This window comes from Lithobates pipiens, unplaced genomic scaffold (genome assembly GCF_037356315.1).
Source record: "Lithobates pipiens isolate NorthernLeopardFrog02 unplaced genomic scaffold, aLitPip1_a1.2 Scaffold_8, whole genome shotgun sequence".
In the NCBI taxonomy this organism is placed as follows: Eukaryota; Metazoa; Chordata; class Amphibia; order Anura; family Ranidae; genus Lithobates; species Lithobates pipiens.
Genome location: NW_027507903.1, coordinates 44,884,828 through 44,908,641, shown reverse-complemented (window position 1 = coordinate 44,908,641; position 23,814 = coordinate 44,884,828). Strand labels below are relative to the sequence as shown.

Below are 23,814 nucleotides of genomic sequence, written 5' to 3'. Positions count from 1 at the left end.
AGGCTTATATGCAAGTTATTGTCATAAAAAGTGTTTGGGGACCCGGGTCCTGCCCCAGGGGACATGTATCAATGCAAAAAATCTTTTTAAACCACTTCAATACCCGGCCATAGTCAAATGACGGCCACAGATGGGATCTCCCATCCTGGGTGGCCGTCATATGACGTCCTCAGCTTTCCGCCGCTACTGCGGGGCCCCGCAGAGCGGCGATCGGGGATTCGGTGTGTCCCTAGGGACACAGCCGTTCCCCGATGGGGGGTATTGAAGCGGTGGCAGCGAGTGGCGGAGCAGCTTTACCGGCTGTGATCCGTCATGCACGGCTCACGTGTGCGCTCCCAGAGAGGAGATCAGTAGTGATCTGGGCTGAGGCTGGCTGAAGCTTTCTCCCTAGCTACAGCCCAGCCCCGATCCGTGTAAAAATAGAAGAACACTGGCTATTTAGTGACTGGCTGTGCCCAACGACAGCCAGTCACTAAATGTAAACAAAAGGTGTGTGTAACTCCTGTTGCTGAGTTCTCCTCTTCACACACCGATCCAGTGTGAGGAGGAGATCAGCCAACAGTGAGTTACCACTACTGTACCCCAGTAATTGCCTTACTGTGCCCAGATTGCCCCCCCCAAATAAAGAGTACCCGCCCCCAGAGTACCCACCCCCAGAAAACCCACCCCCAGAGTACCCGCCACCTGCCAGAGTACTACCAGAGTACCCGCCACCTGCCAGAATACCACCAGAGTACCTGCCACCAAAGTACCTGCCACCAGAGTACCCGCCACCAGAATACCCGCCACCAGAGTACCCGCCACCAGAGTACTGCCAAAGTACCTGCCACCAGAGTACCAGCCACCTCATCACCTGCCACCAGAGTACCTGCCAGAGTACCACCAGAGTACCCGCCACCTCACCACCTCCCACCTCACCACCTGCCACCAGAGTACCTGCCACCAGATTACCTACAGCCACAATGTCCAGAAAGGTGTACACCCCAGAAGAGGCATACCTAATACTCAGCCTGACCGATGAGAGCAACGGGAAGCTCTCATCGCTCAGTTCTGGTTCCGATTCTGTTTCTGAATGAGTCCCCTGAAGGCAGCACATCGGGATCAGAATTGGAGTAGGAAGCAGTCCCTCCTAAAAGAAGACGGTCTGAGCACCAGGCAGCTACCAGCAGTGCCAACGGTAGACCCCAGGAGGAAAGGCCCAGTGCACACCAAAGAATTAGGGCCCAAACCCAGCTTCCAGAAGGCTTGGCAAACCCATTGTGGCTGCCTTCTACCACAGGGTCAGCCACGACCCCCCCTTTTACAGCACAGCCAGGTGTGCAGGTCAACACTGCAGGTTTTTCCGAAATAGATTTTTTTAATTTATTTTTCCCTGACGAATTAGTTCAAGGCATCGTGGACCAAACCAACCTTTTTGCCCTACAATTCATTGCAGCCAACCCCAGCTCCGGCTATGCCCGCCCTTTTGAATAGCGACCCCCTAACAGCGGCAGAGTTTAAATTGTTTTTAGGCCTAAGGCTCAACATGGGGCTTACAAAAAAAATGAAACGCATAAATATTGGTCGACCAAACCCATCCATCATATGGCAATTTTCTCCTCATTCATGTCCAGGTCCCGATACGAACTTATAATGCGCTTCCTGCATTTTAGTGACAACGCACAGTGCCCCCCCCCCCCCCAAATCACCCAAACTTTGACAAACTATAAAATCCCCCCCCCAATTAATTTTTTTTCCCAATGAGTTTTCCGAACTTTATGTCCCTGACAAAAACATATGTGTGGACGAATCCCTGGTGCATTTCACAGGCCGGCTGGGAATCAAGTAGTATATCCCCAGTAAGAGAGCGAGGTATGGCTTGAAGCTGAACAAGCTCTGCGAAAGCGCCACCGGTTATGTGTACTCATTCCGCGTGTACGAAGGCAAAGATTCCCAGCTCCAGCCCCCTGAGTGTCCATCCTACATGGGAATAAGTGGAAAAATAGTTTGGGAATTGGCATTCCCACTCCTCCAAAAGGGTCATCATATTTATATGGATAACTATTACACTAGTCTGCCCCTTCTCCGCCACCTGTACCTAAAAAAACAACAACTTTGGCCTGTGTCACAACAAGGAAAAACCGAAAGGGCTTCCCACAGCGTCTTGTCGCCCCATCCATTCAAAGGGGGGAATCGGCAAGCCTGAGGAATGAGGAAGTGTTGGCTGTGAAGTGGAGGGATAGGAAAGATGTGTACATGATGTCCACCATCCACGATGACACCACGGTGGAACTTCACAGAAGATGCGTCCCGTTCGCAAGCCTTCCTGCATCAGCGAGTATAATAAATTCATGGAGGGGGGGGGGGGGGGTGGATTTAAATGTCCCCATCTTTCAACAAGAAAATCCCTTTTTTGGTACAAAAAAACACCGCAATTTACTTATTTCATTTGGCCCTTTTAAATTCTTTTATAATCTACCAAAAGTCAACAGGAACAACCACCACCTTCATAAAGTGTATTGAAGACATTGTCACTTCCCTGATCTACCGACAAGATTCCCCCCCCGAAAGCATTCGCTCAGATTCTGGTAGCAGACTACATGAGCGTCATTTTCCAGACCGCATTCCACCATCAGGATCCGGAAGACGCCCCAAAAAAATGTCGGGTGTGCACCAAAAGAGGTATTAGGAAAGACACCAGCTTCCATTGTCCCGACTGTCCCTCCCAACCTGGCCTTTGCATCGGACAATGCTTCAGACGATATCACACTCTGGAAAACTATTAGCCCCTATTTCTAATACTGCCATTTCCCCATTTTCAATTTCCGTCCTGAATATTTCCCTGCTTCAACCAACCGTATCATTGTCTTCCATGTGAACTGACCCTGGCCTGTTTCTCGACTATGCCTCTGCCTACCGTCTGCATTGTTTATCCGCCATGTTTCTGCCTTTCAAGTGAACTGACCGTGGACTGTATCGACTATGCCTCTGCCTACCGTCTATTTCTGCCTTTTACCTGCACTGACCTTGGCCTGTTGACCATGTTTTTGCCTGCCCCCTGGATTGATCTTTTACCCTGCTATACAGGGGTCTCACATGTGAGGGGCTCCAGAATAGTGTTCGGAGCTCAGAAAAACAGTTTTGTTTTTTTGTGTTCCCAGAACAGGGTCTGGTTGTCCAGAGGCTTCAAAGAGATTTGGGTGGGAGAAGCCTCTACCCCCGTCCCCATTCTTTCCTCACCGATGCCTTAAGCTTGATGGTCCTGCCTGCTTCCTGGACAAATACTCTGGCTGTGCTGACCATACCTCTGCCTGCTGCATGTACTATGGACAGGATCCCTGCCTGCTGCATGGACGATCCTTTGATCCTTTTGCTTCTGCTGACCACATCCCTGCCTGCTATCTGGACCAATGCATTGGCTGTGCTGACAACATCTCTACCTGACTATTCCTGCCTGCTGCCCGATTTGCTGTCGCTGTCCATGTTCCTGCCTGCTGCCTGGACCAATGCTCTCCTCTGTGGACCACTGCACTACTAAACCGCAGGTAATCTTTTCTTTACCCTTTGCTCAGTAGAATGTATTTTGGTTTGTAATTGGTATGTACAGTACATGCTATGTGTTAGAAATATGAAGGGCCTTCAACAATGTGATAGGTTAGCAGGAATTTATGTGTGTAATTTATGTCCCTAGAACACCTATCGGTGCTACTTGGATGTTGGGCCTCTGTATGTGGCCAGGCTGTGTAAAAGTCTCACACATGTGGTATCGCCATACTCAGGAGGAGTAGCAGAACGTATTTTGGGGTGTCAGTTTTGCTATGTACATGCTATGTGTTGGAAATATCTTATAAATGGACAACTTTGTATAAAACAAAATGCGTTTTCATTTTTTTCCCACATATTCCAAAAACTTTGGAAAAAAAAAACCATTCAAAAGACTCATTATGCTGCATAGATTATACATTGGGGTGTTAGCTTTCCAAAATGGGGTCATTTAGTGGGCGTTTCCATTGTCCTGGTGCTCCAGGGCCTTCAAAAGTGTAATAGGTGGTTGAGAAATGAGATGTGTAATTTATGCATGTAGGACACCCGACGGTGCTACTTCAATGTTGGGCTTCTGTATGTGGCCAGGCTGTGTAAAAATCTCATGCATGTGGTATCGCCATACTCAGGAGGAGTAGCAGAATGTATTTTGGGGTGTCATTTTTGCTATATACATGCTATGTGTTATAAATATCTTATAAATGGACAACTTAATGTAAAAAAAAATGCGTTTTCATTTTCCAGTTTCCAAAAACTTGTGGAAAAAAATAAACCATTCAAAAGACTCATTATGCCCCATAGATTATACGTTGGGGTGTTAGCTTTCCAAAATGGGGTCATTTAGTCTGCGTTTCCATTGTCCAGGTGCTCCAGGGCCTTCAAAAGTGTGATAGGTTGTCATCAAATGAGATGTGCAATTTATGCTCGTAGAATGCCTGACGGTGCCATTTGGATGTTAGACCTCTGTATGTGGCCAGGCTGTGTAAAAGTCTCACACATGTAGTATCACTATACTCAGGAGGAGTAGCAGAATGTATTTTGGGGTGTCATTGCAAGTATGCATATGCTGTGTGAGAGAAATAACTTATTTTGCCAATTTTGTGCAAAAAAAAAATTATAATTTTCCCAAGAATTGTGGGAAAAAATTACAACTTCCCAAAACTCACCATGCCTCTTACTAAATACCTTGGAATGTCTGCTTTCCAAAAAGGGGTAATTTGTAGGGTATTTGTACTTTCCTGGCTTGTTAGGGTCTCAAGAAATGAAATAGGCCTTCAGTGCATCAGGTGTGATCAGATGTGATCATTTTTCAATGATTTGCACCATAGCTTTTAGACGCTATAACTTTCACAGAGACCAAATAATATACACTTATTTGGGTTATTTTTACTAAAGATATGTAGCAGTATACATTTTGGCCCACATTTAGGAAGAAAAATGTTTTATTTGCAAAATTTTACAATAGAAACTATAAAAAAAGTGTTTTTTTTTTCAAACATTTCTCTTTTTTCACTTATATTGCAAAAAATAAAAAACTCAGCGGTGATTAAATACCACCAAAAGAAAGCTCTGTTTGTGAGAAAAAAAATTATACAAATTTGGTTTGGTGCAGCATGACTGAGTAATTGTCAATCAAAATGTGAGAGCGCTGAAAGCTAAAAATTGGTCTGGTAAGGAAGGTGTTTAAAAGCCCTGTATTGAAGTGGTTAAAAACTGAAATTTTTTCGGGAGCAGCGATTTTTTTTTTAACGCTTAAAGTGAAACAATATAAATAAAATATTCCTTTAAATATCATGCCTGGGGGGGTGTCTATAGTATGCCTGTAAAGTGGCACATTTTTTCCCGTGTTTAGAATAGTACCACAGCAAAATGACATTTCTAAAGGAAAAACTGTCATTTAAAATTGATCGCGGCTGTAATGAATTGTCGGGTCTCGGCAATATAGATAAAACTCACTGAAAAAAAGGAGCATGGGATCCCCCCCCTCCCCAGTCCATTACCAGGTCCTTTGGAGCTGGTATGAATATTAAGGGGAACCCCGAAACAAAAAAAATGTGTGGGGGTCCCCCTAAAATCCATACCAGGCCCTTCGGGTCTGATATGGAAATTAAGGGGAACCTTGCACCAAATGTAAAAAAAAAAATTGCCTAGGTGTCCCCCCAAAATCCATATCAAAGGGGGTGGGGTCACCCAGGCACGTCATCGGGTGGCCCCACCCTCAGTTATATAAGAACCGTCATCAGTGAAGAAGCGTCACATGACGGGAACCTCCCATAGAGACGGGCGTGAAGAAGAAGATGAATAGACATTGTGGGACATTTTTTTTTTTTTAATAAAGTACTTGTCCCCAAGATGTGTCTTGTCATTTTTTAACATTTTGACACTTTTTTTGTGAAATGGTAGGGGTATTTGTACCCTGTTACCATTTCACACGGGGGGGAGGGATCTGGGGTCCCCTTGTTAAAGGGGGCTTCCAGATTCCGATAAACCACCCGCCTGCAGACCCCCGCAACCACTGGACAAGGGTTGTGGGGGTGAGGCCCTTGTCCCCATCAACATGAGGACAAGGTGCTTTGCTCTCTTGTTCCCCCCCTCTTTTCCTACGGCCTGCCAGGTTGCGTGCTCGGATAAGGGTCTGGTATGGATTTGGGGGGGGGGGGGGGGAATAGGCAATTTTGTTTTTAAATTTTAGTGCAGGGTTCCCCTTAATTTCCATATCAGACCCAAAGGGCCTGGTAATGGACTGGGGGGCCCATGCTCTTTGTTCAATGAGTTTTATCTATATTGCCGAGACCCGACGATTCATTACAGCCGCGATCAGTTTTAACCACTTTCAGACCGGACCATTTTGCAGACCACTTTTTGCGATTCGGCACTGCGTTGCTTTAACTGACAATTGCGCGGTTGTGCGACGTGGCTCCCAAACAAACGTGACGTCCTTTTTTCCCACAAATAGAGCTTTCTTTTGGTGGCATTTGATCACCTCTTAGGCTGATACATATTCTTCTACATATTTTTGGTTTAAAAAAAAAAAACGCAATAAGCGATTATTGATTGGTTTGCGCAAAATTTATAGCGTTTACAAAATAGGGGATAGTTTTATGGCATTTTTAATAATATTTTTTTAGTTTTTTTTGTTTTTTTAACAAGTAATGGCGGCGATCAGCGATTTTTATTGTGACTGCAACATTATGGCAGACACATCGGACATTTTTGACACATTTTTGGGACCATTGTCATTTATACAGCAATCAGTGCTATACAAATGCATGGATTCCTGTGTAAATGACAAAGGCAGTGAAGGGGTTAACCAGGGGGTGGCAGTGTAGGGGTTAAGTGTGTCCCAGGGGCGTGTTACTAACTGTGGGGGGCTGGGCTGTGCGTTAGTGAACACTGATCTCTGCTCCAATCACAGGGAGCAGAGATTAGTGTCACTTGTTGCTAGGCAGAACGGCGAGATGCTGTTTACATCGGCATCTCCCCGTTCAACCGCCATGTGAGACGATCGTGGGTATCCCCGCGTCGATCGAGTCCGCGGGACCCGCGTCCGGACTCACGGGGGTCTTGACCGGCACGCGATGGCAGGGTGGCAAATACAAATGGATGTACTTGTCGTGCGCTGGTCGGGAAGTGGTTAAATGACAATTTTCCCCTTAGAAAGTCATTTTGCTGTGGCACTGTTCTAAACACTGGAAAAATGCACCACTTTACAGGCATAGTATAGACACCCCCCAGGCATGATATATAAAGGAATATTTCATTTTTGTTGTTTCACTTTAAGCATTAAAAAAAATCATTGCTCCTGAAAAAAACGGGCGTTTAAAAAAAAAAAAAAATGTTTTGCATTGATTCATGTCCCCTGGGGCAGAACCCGGGTCCCGAAACACTTTTTATGACAATAACTTGCATATAAGCCTTTAAAATGAACACTTGATTTTTCATGTTAGTGTCCCATAGACTTTAACGGTGTTCTGAACATTTGCTCGAACACCGCATATTCGCGGAACATCCAAACAAAGTTCGGCCTGAACTTATGCCCGGGCCGAACAGTTCGCCCATCCCTAGCCTTTACAACCACATTAACCCTAAACTGCTGGCATTTGACTGACAGGCCTGGGTTCAGTCTATTTAGTACAAAACAGCCATTCACATTAGCTCACCAACCTTTGTGCGACTTAAATGGGGCCAAGCGTTCTATGCACTGGGTTGCCTGGGGGGATTCGAGAAGGATTTTAAACGTTTGTTTACACATTTAAAGATATAATTTTTGCCATCTGTTTGAAAACAATCCACAATCATAACGAATTAAATGGCTCATGAGGAAATCAGGGACTTGCAAAAAATATCAAAAAATATCGACACGTAATCAAAAATATTTATATTTTATTCTAGGTTTGCTCAGAGATGACAACTATGTAAACCCCGATATTTGTTCAGTTCTTGGCTATGCTTACAAAATGTCTGGTACAGATTATCCCCTGCTACAGATTATCCCTCGTTACTGGCTACACAGTTATGTGTTGCAGGGAACTGGAGACTGAGGAAATGCTTTGTCCTGCCCGCAGCAGACGGATGACATAGTTTGAGACTAGGCAAAGTCACTTGACTGTAGCTGATTTTATAGATCTGCAATGGGCTACATTCACTAGACATGTGCATTCGTTTTCGTCCGAACGCATTTTCGTCCGAATTTCAGCTATTTTCGTTTTCGTTTTGACAAACGATAACGAAAGCAAAAAATCCGAAAAACGAAAGATCCGACATAAATAAATGCTTTATTTTCGTTCGTTTTCGTTGTTACAACAGTTCGATATAGAATAGGAGATTGGGTCCTGCCCCAGGGGACATGTATCAATGCAAAAAAAAGTTTTAAAAACGGCCGTTTTTTTGGGAGCAGTGATTTTAATAATGATTAAAGTGAAACAATAAAAGTGTAATATTCCTTTAAATTTCGTAGGGGGGGGGGGGGGTTGTCTATAGTATGCCTGTGAAGGGGCGCATGTTTCCCGTGCTTAGAATTGTCCCAGCACAAAGTGTCATTTATGCAGGAAAAAAAGTCCTTTAAAATCACTCGCAGCTATAATGAATTGTCGGCTCCGTAATACAGAGAACACTCATTGAAAGTCATTGATAAAAAAAAAAAATAAAAAATAAAAAAAAAAAGCGTGGGGGTCCCCCAAATTCAATTACCAGGCCCTTCAGGTCTGGTATGGATATTAAGGGGAACCCTGCCTCAAATTTAAGAAAAAATTTGACGTGGGGTTCCCCCTAAATATCCATAACCAGACCCTTCAGGTCTGGTATGGATATTAAGGGGAACCCTGCATCAAATTTAAAAAAAAATTGACGTGGGGTTCCCCCTAAAAATCCATACCAGACCCTTTATCCGAGCACGCAACCTGGCAGGCCGCAGGAAAAGAGGGGGGGACGAGAGAGCGGCCCCCCCTCCCTCCTGAACCGTACCAGGCCACATGCCCTCAACATTGGGAGGATGCTTTGGGGGTCTGTGACCCCTCAAAGCACCTTGTCCCCATGTTCATGAGGACAAGGGCCTCATCCCCACAACCCTGGCCGGTGGTTGTGGAGGTCTGCGGGCGGGGGGCTTATCAGAATCTGGAAGCCCCCTTTAACAAGGGGACCCCCAGATCCCGGCCCCCCCCCTGTTTGAAATGGTAAGGGGGTACAAAAGTACCCCTACCATTTCACAAAGAAAGTGTAAAAAATGGTTAAATAAAACAAACACACTTTTGAAAAATTCCTTTATTAAAAATAAAAAAATAAAAAAAAGATTCCAGCGGCGGTAATCCACTCTTGCTATCCAGCGACGGACGGTCATCTCTCCAGCGATGCCTCATCTCATCCAGCGCAGCGATCCATCCTTCTTCTGTCTCCTCCACGGAGACACTGCAGGCATTCCGGCGGCTGACGTTTCTTATATACGGAGGGCGGGGCCACCTGTCACCTGACCCCGCCCCCCTCTGACGCAAGGGGAAACCCGGGGTTCCCTGTGACGTAGGGGTGACCCGCACCCCTCTGATGTAACACAGGCAGGTTTCCGTTACATCAGAGGGGGGGCGGGGTCACCCATACGTCACGGGGAACCCCGGGTTTCCCCTTGCGTCAGAGGGGGGCGGGGTCAGGTGACGGGTGGCCCCGCCCTCCGTATATAAGAAACGTCAGCCGCCGGAATGCCTGTAGTGTCTCCGTGGTGGAGACAGAAGAAGGATGGATCGCTGCGCTGGATGAGATGAGACATCGCTGGAGAGATGAGCGTCCGTCGCTGGATAGCAAGAGTGGATTACCGCCGCTGGAATCTTTTTTTTATTTTTTATTTTTAATAAAGGAATTTTTCAAAAGTGTGTTTGTTTTATTTAACCATTTTTTACATTTTCTTTGTGAAATGGTAGGGGTACTTTTGTACCCCCTTACCATTTCAAACAGGGGGGGGGGTCGGGATCTGGGGGTCCCCTTGTTAAAGGGGGCTTCCAGATTCTGATAAGCCCCCCCGCCCGCAGACCTCCACAACCACCGGCCAGGGTTGTGGGGATGAGGCCCTTGTCCTCATCAACATGGGGACAAGGTGCTTTGAGGGGTCACAGACCCCCAAAGCATCCTCCCAATGTTGAGGGCATGTGGCCTGCTACGGTTCAGGAGGGAGGGGGGGCCGCTCTCTCGTCCCCCCCTCTTTTCCTGCGGCCTGCCAGGTTGCGTGCTCGGATAAAGGGTCTGGTATGGATTTTTAGGGGGAACCCCACGTCAATTTTTTTTAAATTTGACGCTGGGTTCCCCTTAATATCCATACCAGACCTGAAGGGCCTGGTAATTGAATTTGGGGGACCCCCACGCTTTTTTTTTTATTTATTTTTTTATTTTTTTATCAATGACTTTCAATGAGTGTTCTCTGTATTACGGGAGCCGACAATTCATTATAGCTGCGAGTGATTTTAAAGGACTTTTTTTCCTGCATAAATGACACTTTGTGCTGGGACAATTCTAAGCACGGGAAACATGCGCCCCTTCACAGGCATACTATAGACAACCCCCCCCCTACGAAATTTAAAGGAATATTACACTTTTATTGTTTCACTTTAATCATTATTAAAATCACTGCTCCCGAAAAAACGGCCGTTTTTAAAACTTTTTGTTGCATGGATACATGTCCCCTGGGGCAGGACCCGGGTCCCCAAACACTTTTTAGGACAGTAACTTGCAAATTAGCCTTTAAAATTAGCACTTTAGATTTTGAACTTTGGAGTCCCATAGACTTTAATAGGGTTCTAAAGTATGCTATATAGTTAGCTCCGTCAAATCTTCTTTATACATTGACAGACACCATAAGCCTTCCAAGACAGATTAGAACGTAATTCATGTGGATTTTCGGACGAATGCAATTTTTGAACGAAAACGAAATAAATAAAAACGACTTTCGGGAGTAACTAAATAAATTAAGTTTTCGGATTTCCGAAATTCCGAAACGAAATATTTTACTCTGCACATGTCTAACATTCACACCTACATGCGAATCTGACCAACAGTATGGTCTCTTATTATACTGTTGCTGTCAGCCTTTTAGAAAGTCAAAATGATTAAATCAATGGAGGAAGGCACTTTACCACACTAGCCGCTGCATTGTTAGAGGTACGCAAGAACAGGGAGTGCGCAAATTACTTAGTGTATCAATAACATGCGACTGACCTATGTTTATTTCATACACTTCTAAATACAACACAATAAGCACTATCTCACTTGGCCCGCAAATGTTGCCTTATAGGTTTATTTGCTATGATGGTTAGCTCCGTCTAGTGGTCATAATGCAGAATTTTTCTGAAATCCCTCAATCAGGTAAATACTGCAATTTATCCACTAGATGGAGTGGATGACTATAAGAAATAAAAGTATTATATGGGGGTGACATGGGGTATTATAATATGGGGATAACAGTAGGATTCCTTATGATATTCCATTTTTTTTTAGTTGTCAGTTATAAAGGGTAGATCCATGCCTAATAGTGTGTCGTGCCAGAACACTGACATTTTTCCTGCTACCCTATTTGGCATGAAGGTATATTGGTGAATTGGACCAATATCATGGTGAATAATTTCTTTTTGTTACAGTCCTACATCTATGCATAATTTACCTATTTGATGGATCTTTAGACACTGATAGATATCATTTTTTTTGTACTTCACATTATTTGATGTTTAGGGTGGAACCCCACTCAGCCACGCTATTTTTAAAGTGTGACTGGGTGCAGGGAGCAGATCCCCCGCCCGCTGTCACAATTTATGTCCCGCATTTATGGTGTCATATGTGACCGGTTACCAAAGAGCATCCCCTTGATCTTTTTTGTGACAGAGGGTGGGGGATCATCTCCCTGCACCCACTGTCAATCTTCAGAAAACAGTGCAGCCATGTGGGGCTTCACCTTAAAGTGGAGGTCCACCCTGAAAAAAAAGAAAAAAAAAAGAAAAAGAAAATAAAAAAAGGACATACAAATGCAACAACAAAATTGAAAAAAAAAGAAAATTTGCTCACCAGAAATGCCTGTTGCTAGGCAGATCACCCTAATCTGCCACTTCCTATTCTGTGGTGATCTTCAGTCTTCTCCTCGTGTTGATTTCTGGGAAATTAGGGCGTGGTGTCTCCTGGGACCTGTGTCTGTCACAGAAGACAGCCGGCCATTCAGAAATCGCCGGGGGACTCGCGCATGCTTCACTGCCTGTTTCCCTTAGTGAGGATTGTGGCGCCAGCATGCAATACGAGGGACAGACCAGCCGGCATTTCAGGCGCCCTGGACAGGTAAGTGTCCTTATTAAAAGTCAGCAGCTCCAGTGTTTGTAGCTGCTGAATTTTAAAAGTTTTATTTTTTACGGCTGGAACACTACTTTGAACATCAAATAATGTAAAGTAAACTTTTTTTTTTAAAAAAGGATATGCTTTCTTTATAATTTTCTCCTTTGGACTTCACATTATTTGATGTTAGGGTGGAGCCCCACGCGGCCTTCACTGTTTCTGAAGTGTGACAGTGGGTGTGGGGCTGTGGAGGGGGCAGTAGTGGGCGGTCCAGGAATGTGGGCAGATCTCAACTCCATTGTTGCGATCTTGCCCCGAGCCTAGACCGCCTCTGTGACCTCAGCAGACAGCGGACTTCAGCCTGCTGTCTGCTGAAAATGGGTCACAGGAGTACAGAATGAACTGAACTTCTGTGATCCACAAGAAAAGTGCAGCCAAACTAGCTTTGGCTTTACTTCTCCTTTAAGGTTTCTGTTGGATGGCCAATATTTATTTTCCCATTTAGTATTATGAAAAGTTATTAAACAGAAATATTATCAAATACCCTTCTAAGGTGTGTGCAGTCGGTACAATGTTTTTGTGCCTTTCTTGTCACCAAGCATATATACATTTACAATCTTCAATTACATTTTCCCACATAAATATCAATAATAATGGTTGTTTTGAGACATTAACAAGTCAGTTCTATTATTGCTAATATTAAACAATATGTAAACCCAACATTTCATATTCCTAATATGTGGCTGCTGTACCATGCACTTGTATGAAATCATATCCTGTTCTCTTTATTTTGCTTCGTTTATGTGAAATACCTTGTGTTCCTGCCAGTCTCACTGCTTTCCTATTAAGCTCAGCGTGGTCAGTTTTCTAGTTATGCTTCCTGCTCTCCTCCAATATTCAAACTTGTGCCAAATTTTTAAAAATGTCAGCCAAATTAGGCTTTTGGATGCTTTTCATTGCAAAGGAGGGATTTGGGGAAGAAGAAGCGAACGCATGTGCCCGCAAATGTATACAGTGTTCAAACCACATGTTTGAGGTATCGCCACAATCGATAGAGAGCAAGACTAGACCTCCTCTGTAAAAATGTTTAAAGCGTCGCCTATGGAGATTTTGAAGTACTGTAGTTTGTCGTCATTCCACAAGTGTGCACAATTTTAGCGCATGACATATTAGGCATTTATTTACTTGGTGTAACATTTTCTTTAACATTAGACAAAAAAATAAATAAAAAAAAAATAAAAAAGGGCTAACTTTACGGTTTTAATTTTTTTTTTAAATTCATATATTTCCTAAAAAAAATTGCATTTGAAAGACCGTTGACAATGTGACATAATATGTTGCAAGCATGATCACCATTTTGTTCTGCGAAAAACAAAAAAAAATGTTCTCTATATATTATGTTTGGGGGTTCTACCGATTTTAACTTCTAAGCAAAAAGTGTCAGAAAAAGCCTGGTCCTTAAATGGTTAAACTGAATGGATTGTTTTATGAGGGAAGTGTTAGCTTGCAATTTTTAAAACCAGAAAATTGATATAAAAAAATAAAAAATAAACACCTGTTAACCAAAGTTCCATTAAAAAATAAAATTGTGATACATGAGGCCACCTCAGCCATGCAGAAAAAAAATGTGGAATCTTCAGGACAAAAACAATAAAAAATACTCTTCAGTCAATTTAATAGATTTAGAACCATATAACGGAGAGCATCCTTTCCGACTCACCTTATCCACATTAAAGATCAAGTCCAGTTCACATACATTTTCAAAACATTTATCCAACGTCTCCACGAAAACCTATAAGCAAAAAAAAAAAAAATAATGTTTCATAAGAATGCAAAAATATCCAGTTTCTGCGCCTAAATCCTAAGTGTAGCTAAAATAAAAAAAAAAAAAAAAAAAACACAAACAAAAACATCAGCACAAGGGACATAGCTTAGTCAAATTGGATATTTTCCTTGTGCTGACCACACTACAACTTCTATGAGAGAAGCAGGATCTATGAACGCAGGATGGGTGGATGATTGAAATGCATTTTTGGGAGCTGCTTTACCAGCCAAAAGGATTTTTTTCCCCCCATCCAGACCTTGGATTTACACAACTTTTCCACACAACACAGCCCTGTCTGGCAGGACAGGAAATCAGAATTTTCTCCACATCAGATAAAGGGTAACTCCACTTTCATGGGAAAACAAATTACAAATTAAAAAATATATATAAATATAATAATAATAATAATATAGCGTATACGACCAAGACACAAGTCATATTGTATTTGAATGTTATTTAAAATTACCTTTCCTTTTCATTCTGCAGCTCTGTAATTTTCTGTAAAATGCAATATGCTGACCTGGAGGCGTTCTGTACGCAGATAGTGTACAGAACGCCCCCAGAAAAATAAATTTCCTTCTTGTGTGATTGGCTCACCGATTTTCTCAGAAGTCTGCACTAAGATACAAGGCTGATTTTGGGAATCTCCTGCAACAAAAATTTCTTTTTTTGTGAGATACTCCCAATAGGAAATCACCTCTAAAGGGATGCAGACCCTGCCACTAGTGCCCTGCAGGTGTAGCAGCTTATAATTATGAAATCGATCCCATTCACTTTCACTTTCCACATGGACACAAACACACAGCAATTTCTTCAGAATAACAAAAAGGGAGGAATCTGCAACAAAGTTTGTTAAAATCTTTGCAATGTACATTAGGTCCCCACTTCCGAGAGTTCTTGCCACTCAGAAGTTCGGCCCCCTCCGCCCTAACCCACCACCGTGCCATTCAGAAAGGGCAGCACGCTTAGTGCATGTGCAGTAGGGAACAGAATGTGAAGCCGAAAGGCGGCGGGAGCACCCGAGTCGATGGAAACATTAGCTGGGGTGCCAACATCGCTGAATTCCAGGACAGGTAAGTGTCCTATTATTAAAAGTCAGCAGCTCCTCTAAGTAATGATTTCAGGTCTTCTCCTCCCCCCAGCCTATGACTGGACAGTGAATGGGAGAAGCAGCAGACTGATAAGTCCATATCACTGTCACTCTGTTGTCTCCTCCTCTCAGCATGTGCCTTGCTAGCACAACTGATTGGCTCCTTGTGCTGCTTCTTCCTTGCCCAGTCGGAGCTCTGCTGTACAGGGACTGCAAGAGGCTGATGCAATGTCAAATATAGGTCTGTAAATACAAAGATTCTGAATAGGTATCAGAACAGACAGGGGCAGGGTCCCCACGAGCAGTCAAACACTGCTGTCTGCTGTACATTTACATCATTATGTGACCACATTATGCCCAGTACAGGATTTACCATAAACATGTGCCAAGATCAATAACTGGGCAGCCACTTCCAACCATCCCTTCTGGAACAGTTGGAATCCTGACTGTCATGCTGATCGTGTGGCTTCCATGTAATGCTGAACCTAATCAACATGCCCTAGGGCTCTGTTCACACTATTGCGACTTGACAAAGTCACACGACAATTCGCAGCCCATTGATTTCCAATGGCGCCCGTTCCAATCTTTGCGACTTAAAGTCACAGTGACTTTGAAAAGGTTCCTGCACTGCTTTGATGCAACTTGAGTGCCAGAGAGTGTAAAGTTTCATCAAAGCTGCATTTGAAATCTCACAACTGTGGAGTCACACTAGTGTGAACCTTAAGCTGGCTACACATTATACAATTTCCTTTAGATTTACCTTCAACTATGTAATGTAAGGGCTTGCCTGACTGCATGCAATTTGAATGTGTTTAGGTTTTGACCTCCTATTATATGGTTTTGGTAACTCTAAAAGGAAAATTGTATATTGTGTAGCCAGCTTTAGGTCCTGTGTAAAGATCATTCAGAATTCACGAGGAGGTGCTTCTGACCTGCAGCCAAACTCCTTTTTTGAGTCTCAGACTTACGAGTCTAAAGTCTTGGACAGTTTTTTTTTCATTCAAACCAGTGGAAAAAAAATAAAAAATACTGACGGCTCAGGCCGGAGCTGCTGTACTAACAATCCAACGTCCCCTGTTGTGCTATTGTGTTCTGACATGGGGACAGCCCCCCACCAAAACACTCTGGTCAGCGCTCTAAGCCAGTCGCTGATCAGAAGACGTTCAGCAGACCTTTTTCGGTCAGAAGGAGTGCGGCCGGCTTCTGTCGGGAACGGCTGGCGGTCTGAATTTTAGCCAGTTTCTGTTAAACCAACCGTTGCCAGCCAGCATTCAGCCCGTGTGTACTAGGCTTTGGTATATGGGAATGCAAAACCCACTAGAGGCAAACAAAAGCTTTTTGACCACGCCCTTACCATGTTATGGTTGCACTGCATTAACCACGTCTGGACCACCCACCGCTGTTATACGTCGGCTGTTTGAAGAGGAGTATTGTTATTACGGCAGCAGCACTTCTTCAATGAGTGGTTCGGTTTCAGATAAAAGTGGTCTCTGTGGTGGATTCGCCGCAAGATCACTTTTATTGGTGGCGGGAGAGGGTTCCCCCCTCCCATCGCGCTCCGATGCCCTCCGCCGCTTCCCGGATCCACCGGCAGCAACGGAGGTGATCGGATCGTCACCCTTGCTGGGTATGGAGATGATTGAGGGGGAAGATGACCCCCACCCATCTCCATAACAATGCAGGGCATAAGTGATAGCTCTTAAAAGGGGCATTTTTTTTTTAAAACTGTGTTCAAACCACACATGTGAGGTATCGCCGCGATCGGTAGAGTGGTAGAGTGAGAGCAATAATTCTAGCCCTAGACCTCCTCAAAACATTCAACCTGTAGAATTTTTTAAACATTGCCTATGAAGATTTTTAAGGGTAAAAGTTTGTCGTCATTTCATGAGCGGACGAAATTTTGAAACGTAACACGTTGGGTAACAATTTACTCGGTGTAACATCATATTTCAGAATATAAACATAAAATTGGGCTAACTTTACTGTTGTCTTATTTTTTAATTCAAAAGTGTAGTATTTTTTTTTCCAAAAAAATGCGCTTGTAAGACCGCTGCGCAAATATGGTGTGACAAAGTATTGCAACAACCGCCATTTTATTCTCTAGGGTGTTATGAAAAAAATTTATAATGTTTGGAGGTTCTAAGTAATTTTCTAGTAAAAAAAAATGTTTTTAGCCTGTAAACAACAAATCTCAGAAAGAGGCTCTGTCCTTAAGTGGTTAAAAATATCAGCAATTTAACTACTTCTAGGCTAGAGTAAAATAAGCATCTCTCTCTCTACTCAGAGGATGAAGAGAATGTAAAGTGCAGCTAGTGGGGCCACCACTAAAGTGAATCTGTTGTTATGACCTATTACAAACTCTGTACATTTTAGACTGGAACTCTATAAAGTATGAATTTGTTTCTGTTAATGATTAAAGAATGCTCCTCTATCCACCCAATCAAGCCCCAACATCTATTTTTTGGAAGCCATCATTACCTAGCCCTCCACGGAAATGCCCATGTGGTCAATCATTGTGGGCAGGCAGAATAAAATGTTGACTTATTTGTCATAACACAGGCAGCAGAGTGGTTAAAGCGGTTGTATAGTCAAATTTGGGACTTTTACCTACAGGAAAGCCTATAATAAGGCTTAACTGTAGGTAAAAAAATATCTCCTAAACCTGTACGGTTTAGGAGATATTCTCCTCGCAATGTGCCGCTGACTGCAGCGGCGCATGCGCACAGGGGATTCTCGGGCGAAAGTCCGGCAGACGCCGGATCCTGCCGGGAAGAAATCTCCCGCGCTCATGCGGTGCATACTAGCTCATTATGCCTTTTCCCTTGCAGGTATGATTTTTTTTTTTTTTTTTAAACAACGGCTTTACTACCACTTTAAGTGGTTAGCACTTCCACCTGGTGGTCGTCGGGTCGAATCCCAACTACGGCACTACCTGCCTGGAGTTTGCATGTCCTCCCTGTGCCTGCGTGGGTTTTCTCCAGGTACTCCAGTTTCCTCCCACACTCCATGCTGGTAGGTTAATTGGCTCCTGTCTAAATTGACCCTAGTATGAATGTAAGTTGGGGTCTTTTAGACCCCCGATCCCTCCATAAAGAGTACCTGTCACCACCTATTACTGTCACAAGGGATGTTTACATCAATAAAAGTGATCAAAATAATAATAATAAAAAAAAAAAAAATTTAATAATATAAAAATAAATAAGAAAAAAATATTTTTTCAAACCACCCCCGTCACCACGAGCTCGCGCAGCAAAGAAAAAGCATAGGGAAGCCACGCCCGCATACGTAAACGGTGTTCAAATCACACATGTGAGGTATCGCCGCGATCATCAGAGTGAGAGCAATAATTCTAGCATTAAACCTCCTCTATAACTCTAACCTGGTAACCGTAAAAAAAAAAAATTAAAATAAAATTAAAGCGTCACCTACGGAGATTTTTAGGTGCCAAAGATTGTCGCCATTCCACAAGTGCGTGCAATTATAAAGAGTGACATGTTTGGCATCTATTTACTCGGAGTAACATCATATTTCACATTATACAAAAAAATTGGGATAACTATATTGTTTGTTTTTTTTTTAATTCATGAAAGTGTCCCCTTTCCCAAAAAATTGCATTTAAAACACCGCTGCACAAATACCGTGCGACATAAAATATTGCAACAATCGCCATTTCATTCTCTAGATTCTCTGCTAAAAAATATATATAATGTTTGGGTGTTCCAAGTAATTTTATAGCAAAAAATAGAGATTTTAACTTGTAAACGCCAAATGTCAGAAATAGGCTTAGTCACGAAAGGGTTAAGAAGGAATGAAGGGTGCTGGGATGGAGTACAATATGTGTGATCTACCCTTAGAAAATACTGTCCTCAGAGTCAAGTATTTGAAACCAAAGATATGTAGATGGGACTTTAAATGTACATTTTAGGGTATTTTCAACACCGACTCGCGTTGGCCAAACTCTACGTGGCTGCCTCTTTTGTGAATACGTTTTTTTCAATTTGTCTTTTAACCAAAAACATATTGAATACAAGTTTGTTGTACTTTTATACTTCATGAGTCGGTGTTGACTATACCCTAGTTTGGAATATTATGAAGTGTGCAGGAAAGACCTTTGTAATAAGTTAATAAGCACATTCAAAACTTGTTTTTCAAATTGAAGAATGTAAATCTCCATGCCCAGCAATATTCCCTTTACAACCCCTGGCTCTAAAACACCGGGCAACACTGATGTTGATGTAATGATTAAGCCACTTTCCTTCCAACCTTCAGGAGGTGTCCTTATGGCTTTTGACACAACCTGTAAGTAACAAGTTTTCCCTCTGAGATGCATACAGTACTGACACACACAAAATATATATACATATACACATACATATACACAGTATAATAAAAATGTGGTTCAAAACACAAAAGCTCACTTAAATGGCTGTTAACCCACCAAGTACACTTTACACTATCCTCTCGGTTTATGTATGTAATGTGCCCCTGTGTCTGTGCCTTATAAAAAATAATGCAGCTATATACACCTGTTTCACAGGACTGATCAGCGCTCACGTGACCCGCCGCCTCTCCTCTCTTGCATGACAGCTGCAGTGGGCGGGGCAAAGGAGCTCCCGCTGATGTCAGTCAGGAGGAGGGAGAGAGAGGAGAGAGGGGGCACCCACTGCAGCGGTCATAGGAGAGAGGTGGCGGGTCAGATGAACGCCGATCAGCGCTGTGAAACTGGTATATAGCTCCATTATTTTGTTATAAGGCACAGGGCACATTACATACATAAAACAGAGGATACTATAAATTTAACCTTAATCTAAACAGCAGGAGGAGAGGGGGCAGGTACAGGCATGGAGCGGAGAGCGCGGGGAGGGGGGGGGGGGGGGGGGCAGACAGAGCAGAGCTGTGGATGAAGGAGGCACGTTAACTGACCAGTGTCAGGGCTCAGCAGCCATGATATACCATGGTCAGCTTACAAGAGGAGGGCAGAACCATGCAGGATACGCCAGGTATTTCAGGTGATGCCAGAATCCAAATTACACAGCTTAAGCACTGTACTGTATAAAATGTTTTAAGGGAACAGGATCTTATTTTTTCTTTTTTTTAGGTTAAACGCTTTAAAAAGTTTGGGAGGAGGAGGAGGAGGAAGAACTCTTAGGCACTGCTACATCTTTTAAAAGTAATCTATGCTCAGATCGCTTTTCAGAGGTATTTTACAGGCAGGGAGGAGGCGATATGTCGACTTACCACCTGATTTAACCCTATAATTTCCAAATCACTGCACTGTGGTTGCAATGCAGTTCTGGTAGAACTTCATTATTAGCGGTCGTCAACAGCACTGCCTACAGACTTATTTATAATTTGCTGCAGCCCCGAAGCAAATAATTGCGGCTGCGGCATGTGTACAGCTATGAGCCGCTCTATACGAGTGTTAAGGCTGGTGTTCGGGGGCAGTAAAACCACAGCTTAGCTGCCTGGGTTTATCCCCCTCCAACCACACATTTGTAGGAGCCCTAAAACTACAGTTTGTATCGCCTCCTCAGCGCCTGCTCTAATCCTATAATTGCGATACTCCTGCACCACAATCATGTGCATTGCACACGATCGCAGTGCTGTTCTGGTGCGAACCCATAGAACTAAAATTAGTCATGCTCCGCAAAAGGCACTGCCCACAGAAAGTGACATGCTGTTTACATTTTGCTGCAGTGTGACCCTGTAGCACGTGAAGAGCTGTGAGCGGCTTTATGTCAGTGGTCAGGCGGGGGGACAGTAAAACCGTGGCTCAACCGCCTTGTTTTACTGCCTTCCGACCTCATGTGTGAACAAGCCCTAAAGCTGCAGCCTGTGTCGCTTTGAATCAAGTTGTGTTACATTGCTTTATTTTTCAAAGTCTATGTACAGGAGCTATTGATTCACCTTGCATCTGAAACAAAAAAATTTACACACACACACATATATATATATATATATATATATATATATATATATATATATATATATATATATATACATATATATATATTTATAAAATTTTATTAAACAGTAGGGAAAGTTTGGGATAATATATATATATATATATATTATTATTATTATTATTAATAATAATATAAAAAAAAAAAAATATATATATATATATATATATATATATATATATATATATATATATATATATAAAGAAAATAATGATATTCTATTTACACACACACACACACACACTGTATATGTTTTAGCTTAAAGAATCCCAACCACGACACTACCTGCTTGGAGTTTGCATGTTCTCCCTGTGCCTGCGTGGATTTCCTCCGTGTACTCTGGTTTCCTCCCACACTCCAAAGACATGCTGGTAGGTTAATTGGATCCTGTCTAAATTGTCCCTAGTATTATGAATGTGAGTTAGGGACCTTAGATTGTAAGCTCCTTGAGGGTAGGGACTGATGTGAATGTACAATGTATATGTAAAGCGCTGCGTAAATTGATGGTGCTATATAAGTAACTGAAATAAATAAGGAATGTAGACACTGATTATGTGTTCAAAAACGTAGACAAATAGAATATATGGAAATACTATTACAGTTTCTCAGTATTGTATTAATTGCATTTGGGGCAAACAAAAAAAATAGAATAAAAAAGTTTCTCTTTTTTGGTTGGTTTCTCAAATAAAGCCTGAAGAGATTTGTTTCCTGTACAGAAAAGTAGAGGGAGAGGTTTGACTGGTTACTAAAATAGTAGTACGTTACCCTATTTAAACAACATTCAAATGTAAAATGTCAAATGGGCATTAAGAGTATGCCCAAAAATCGTTTTTTTCCTTTATATTCTAAACGCTCATCATCGATATTAGTAGCTGCCATAGGAACTGTGGTCTTCCGGGTTCTGTATTCCATTTCACTTGCACCCGTAGTAGCTATTATTGTACATAATCCCGTGCATGCGCAGTAATAGCGCTATCCAAGGTGTCTACGATCCTCTTCACATTGCAGAAGTACAATCAAAGTCTCGCGTGATGTTTGGGGCCGATGTCGACACTCAGAAATGACGCAGCCCCAGGATAGATCCTGCATTTATCCGGCAGGGTCTCTTGCTTGCCGGAAAAATAGGAAATAAGGCGCATGCGCGGGTGATGTCAGAAGTGAAAAATATACAGAATACATGAAAGGCAAGCAGGTAAGGAGACTTTCATATAGCGCAACTCGTTTTAAAACCTGCAATTGTCCATTTACATAAAAGTCGTCGGAATGGGTATACAACCGCTTTAAACATGTGCCTTTCGTAATCTTTCAGCGTGCCAAATTAGGACCTGAGCAATAAATTAAGAAAACATTTTTCTAAATCACTAGACTGTCAAAAGTAATCTCATCAATGTAACCACCCAAACTACTGACACTTCCCAAGTCACACCTAAAAAATTAAAACTACTCATCAAGAAGGAAAAAGGTCAGAATTCTGTCAGGAACCTCGTGATATTGTGAAGGAAATAATAATAATATTTTTAGCGATATATACTTAACTGCCGCCTGATAAGCAGTAGATATTTTGCTGGAACTGAAGGGAGATATACTTAGACATTGGTTCCAATCAATATGTCACGGGTAAAGATTATCAATTACTTTGATACCAGCTGTTATCACTATGATATCAGACACAAGTCACCTGTGAAGACTCGCTTACCTGAAAACTCAGAACTCTTTACCTATTTAAAAGTGGACTGTTCAATAAAAGTTTTAATAAACACAGATTACACCAGTGTTACTTAATTCTGATAATGTCTTGAGTAATAAAAGTATCTTTTTTGATTTGTATAATAACCACTCCAAGCCTGGGTCATGTGCTTCCAGTGCCTACTGAAGAGTGTCGGAGATTTTATATATATATACACACACACACACATACAGATATATACACTCAACATTTTTAGTTAACTAAAACAAATTGAAACTATCTTATTAACAAAATCAGTAAGACTTGGAATTAAAAGTAGAACTTCACCTTTAGTAACATATTACAACCCTATTTAGGGTGCAACATGTTACTTAGACAGCACCCCCTCCTGCTCACCCCCCAATCCGCTGCTGTAACAGTGGATGAGGTTTCTTTTCCCCGCAGTCACTGCCACAATTGAAAATCAGCATGGTTGGGTGGGGCTCTGCCCACACAGTTGTATCATTCATAAGAATCTGTGAATGAGAAAACTTCAATCACCTCTGCCCAGGGTGGACTTGGTTGAAGTTGATTTAAACCACTAGTAAAAACTTCAATTCAAAGTGGAGTTCCACCCAGAAATGGAACATGCACTGATCGGATCACTAGCCCCCCCCCCCGTGTTGCATTTGGCACCATACCTATCATATCCAGGTATTTTCTCCCACTTCCAGTGAAAGAGCAGCGAAATATGATATGTCCAGCCCCTCCTCTCCCCGAACCCCCCCCCCCCCCCCCCCCCACGCCGCTGTCTTCTGGAATACACACAGTTTCCAGAAGACAGCAGGGCCCATTCAGAATGTGCAGCGGGACTCACGCATGTGCAGTAGGGAACCAGGAGTGAAGCCGAAAGTCTTCACTGCCTGGTTTCCTAACCTGGAATGGCCGTGGCATC

General features: G+C 42.8%; 1 protein-coding gene across 1 annotated transcript in view; it reads right to left on the bottom strand.

The window, feature by feature from the left end:
* Positions 1 to 23,814, bottom strand: part of AP3S2 (adaptor related protein complex 3 subunit sigma 2) — a 140,341-nt gene that overhangs the window by 64,998 nt on the left and 51,529 nt on the right. The window contains 1 exon segment of the mRNA XM_077471296.1: positions 14,036 to 14,107. Within this exon segment, the coding sequence (XP_077327422.1) occupies positions 14,036 to 14,107 (72 nt within the window).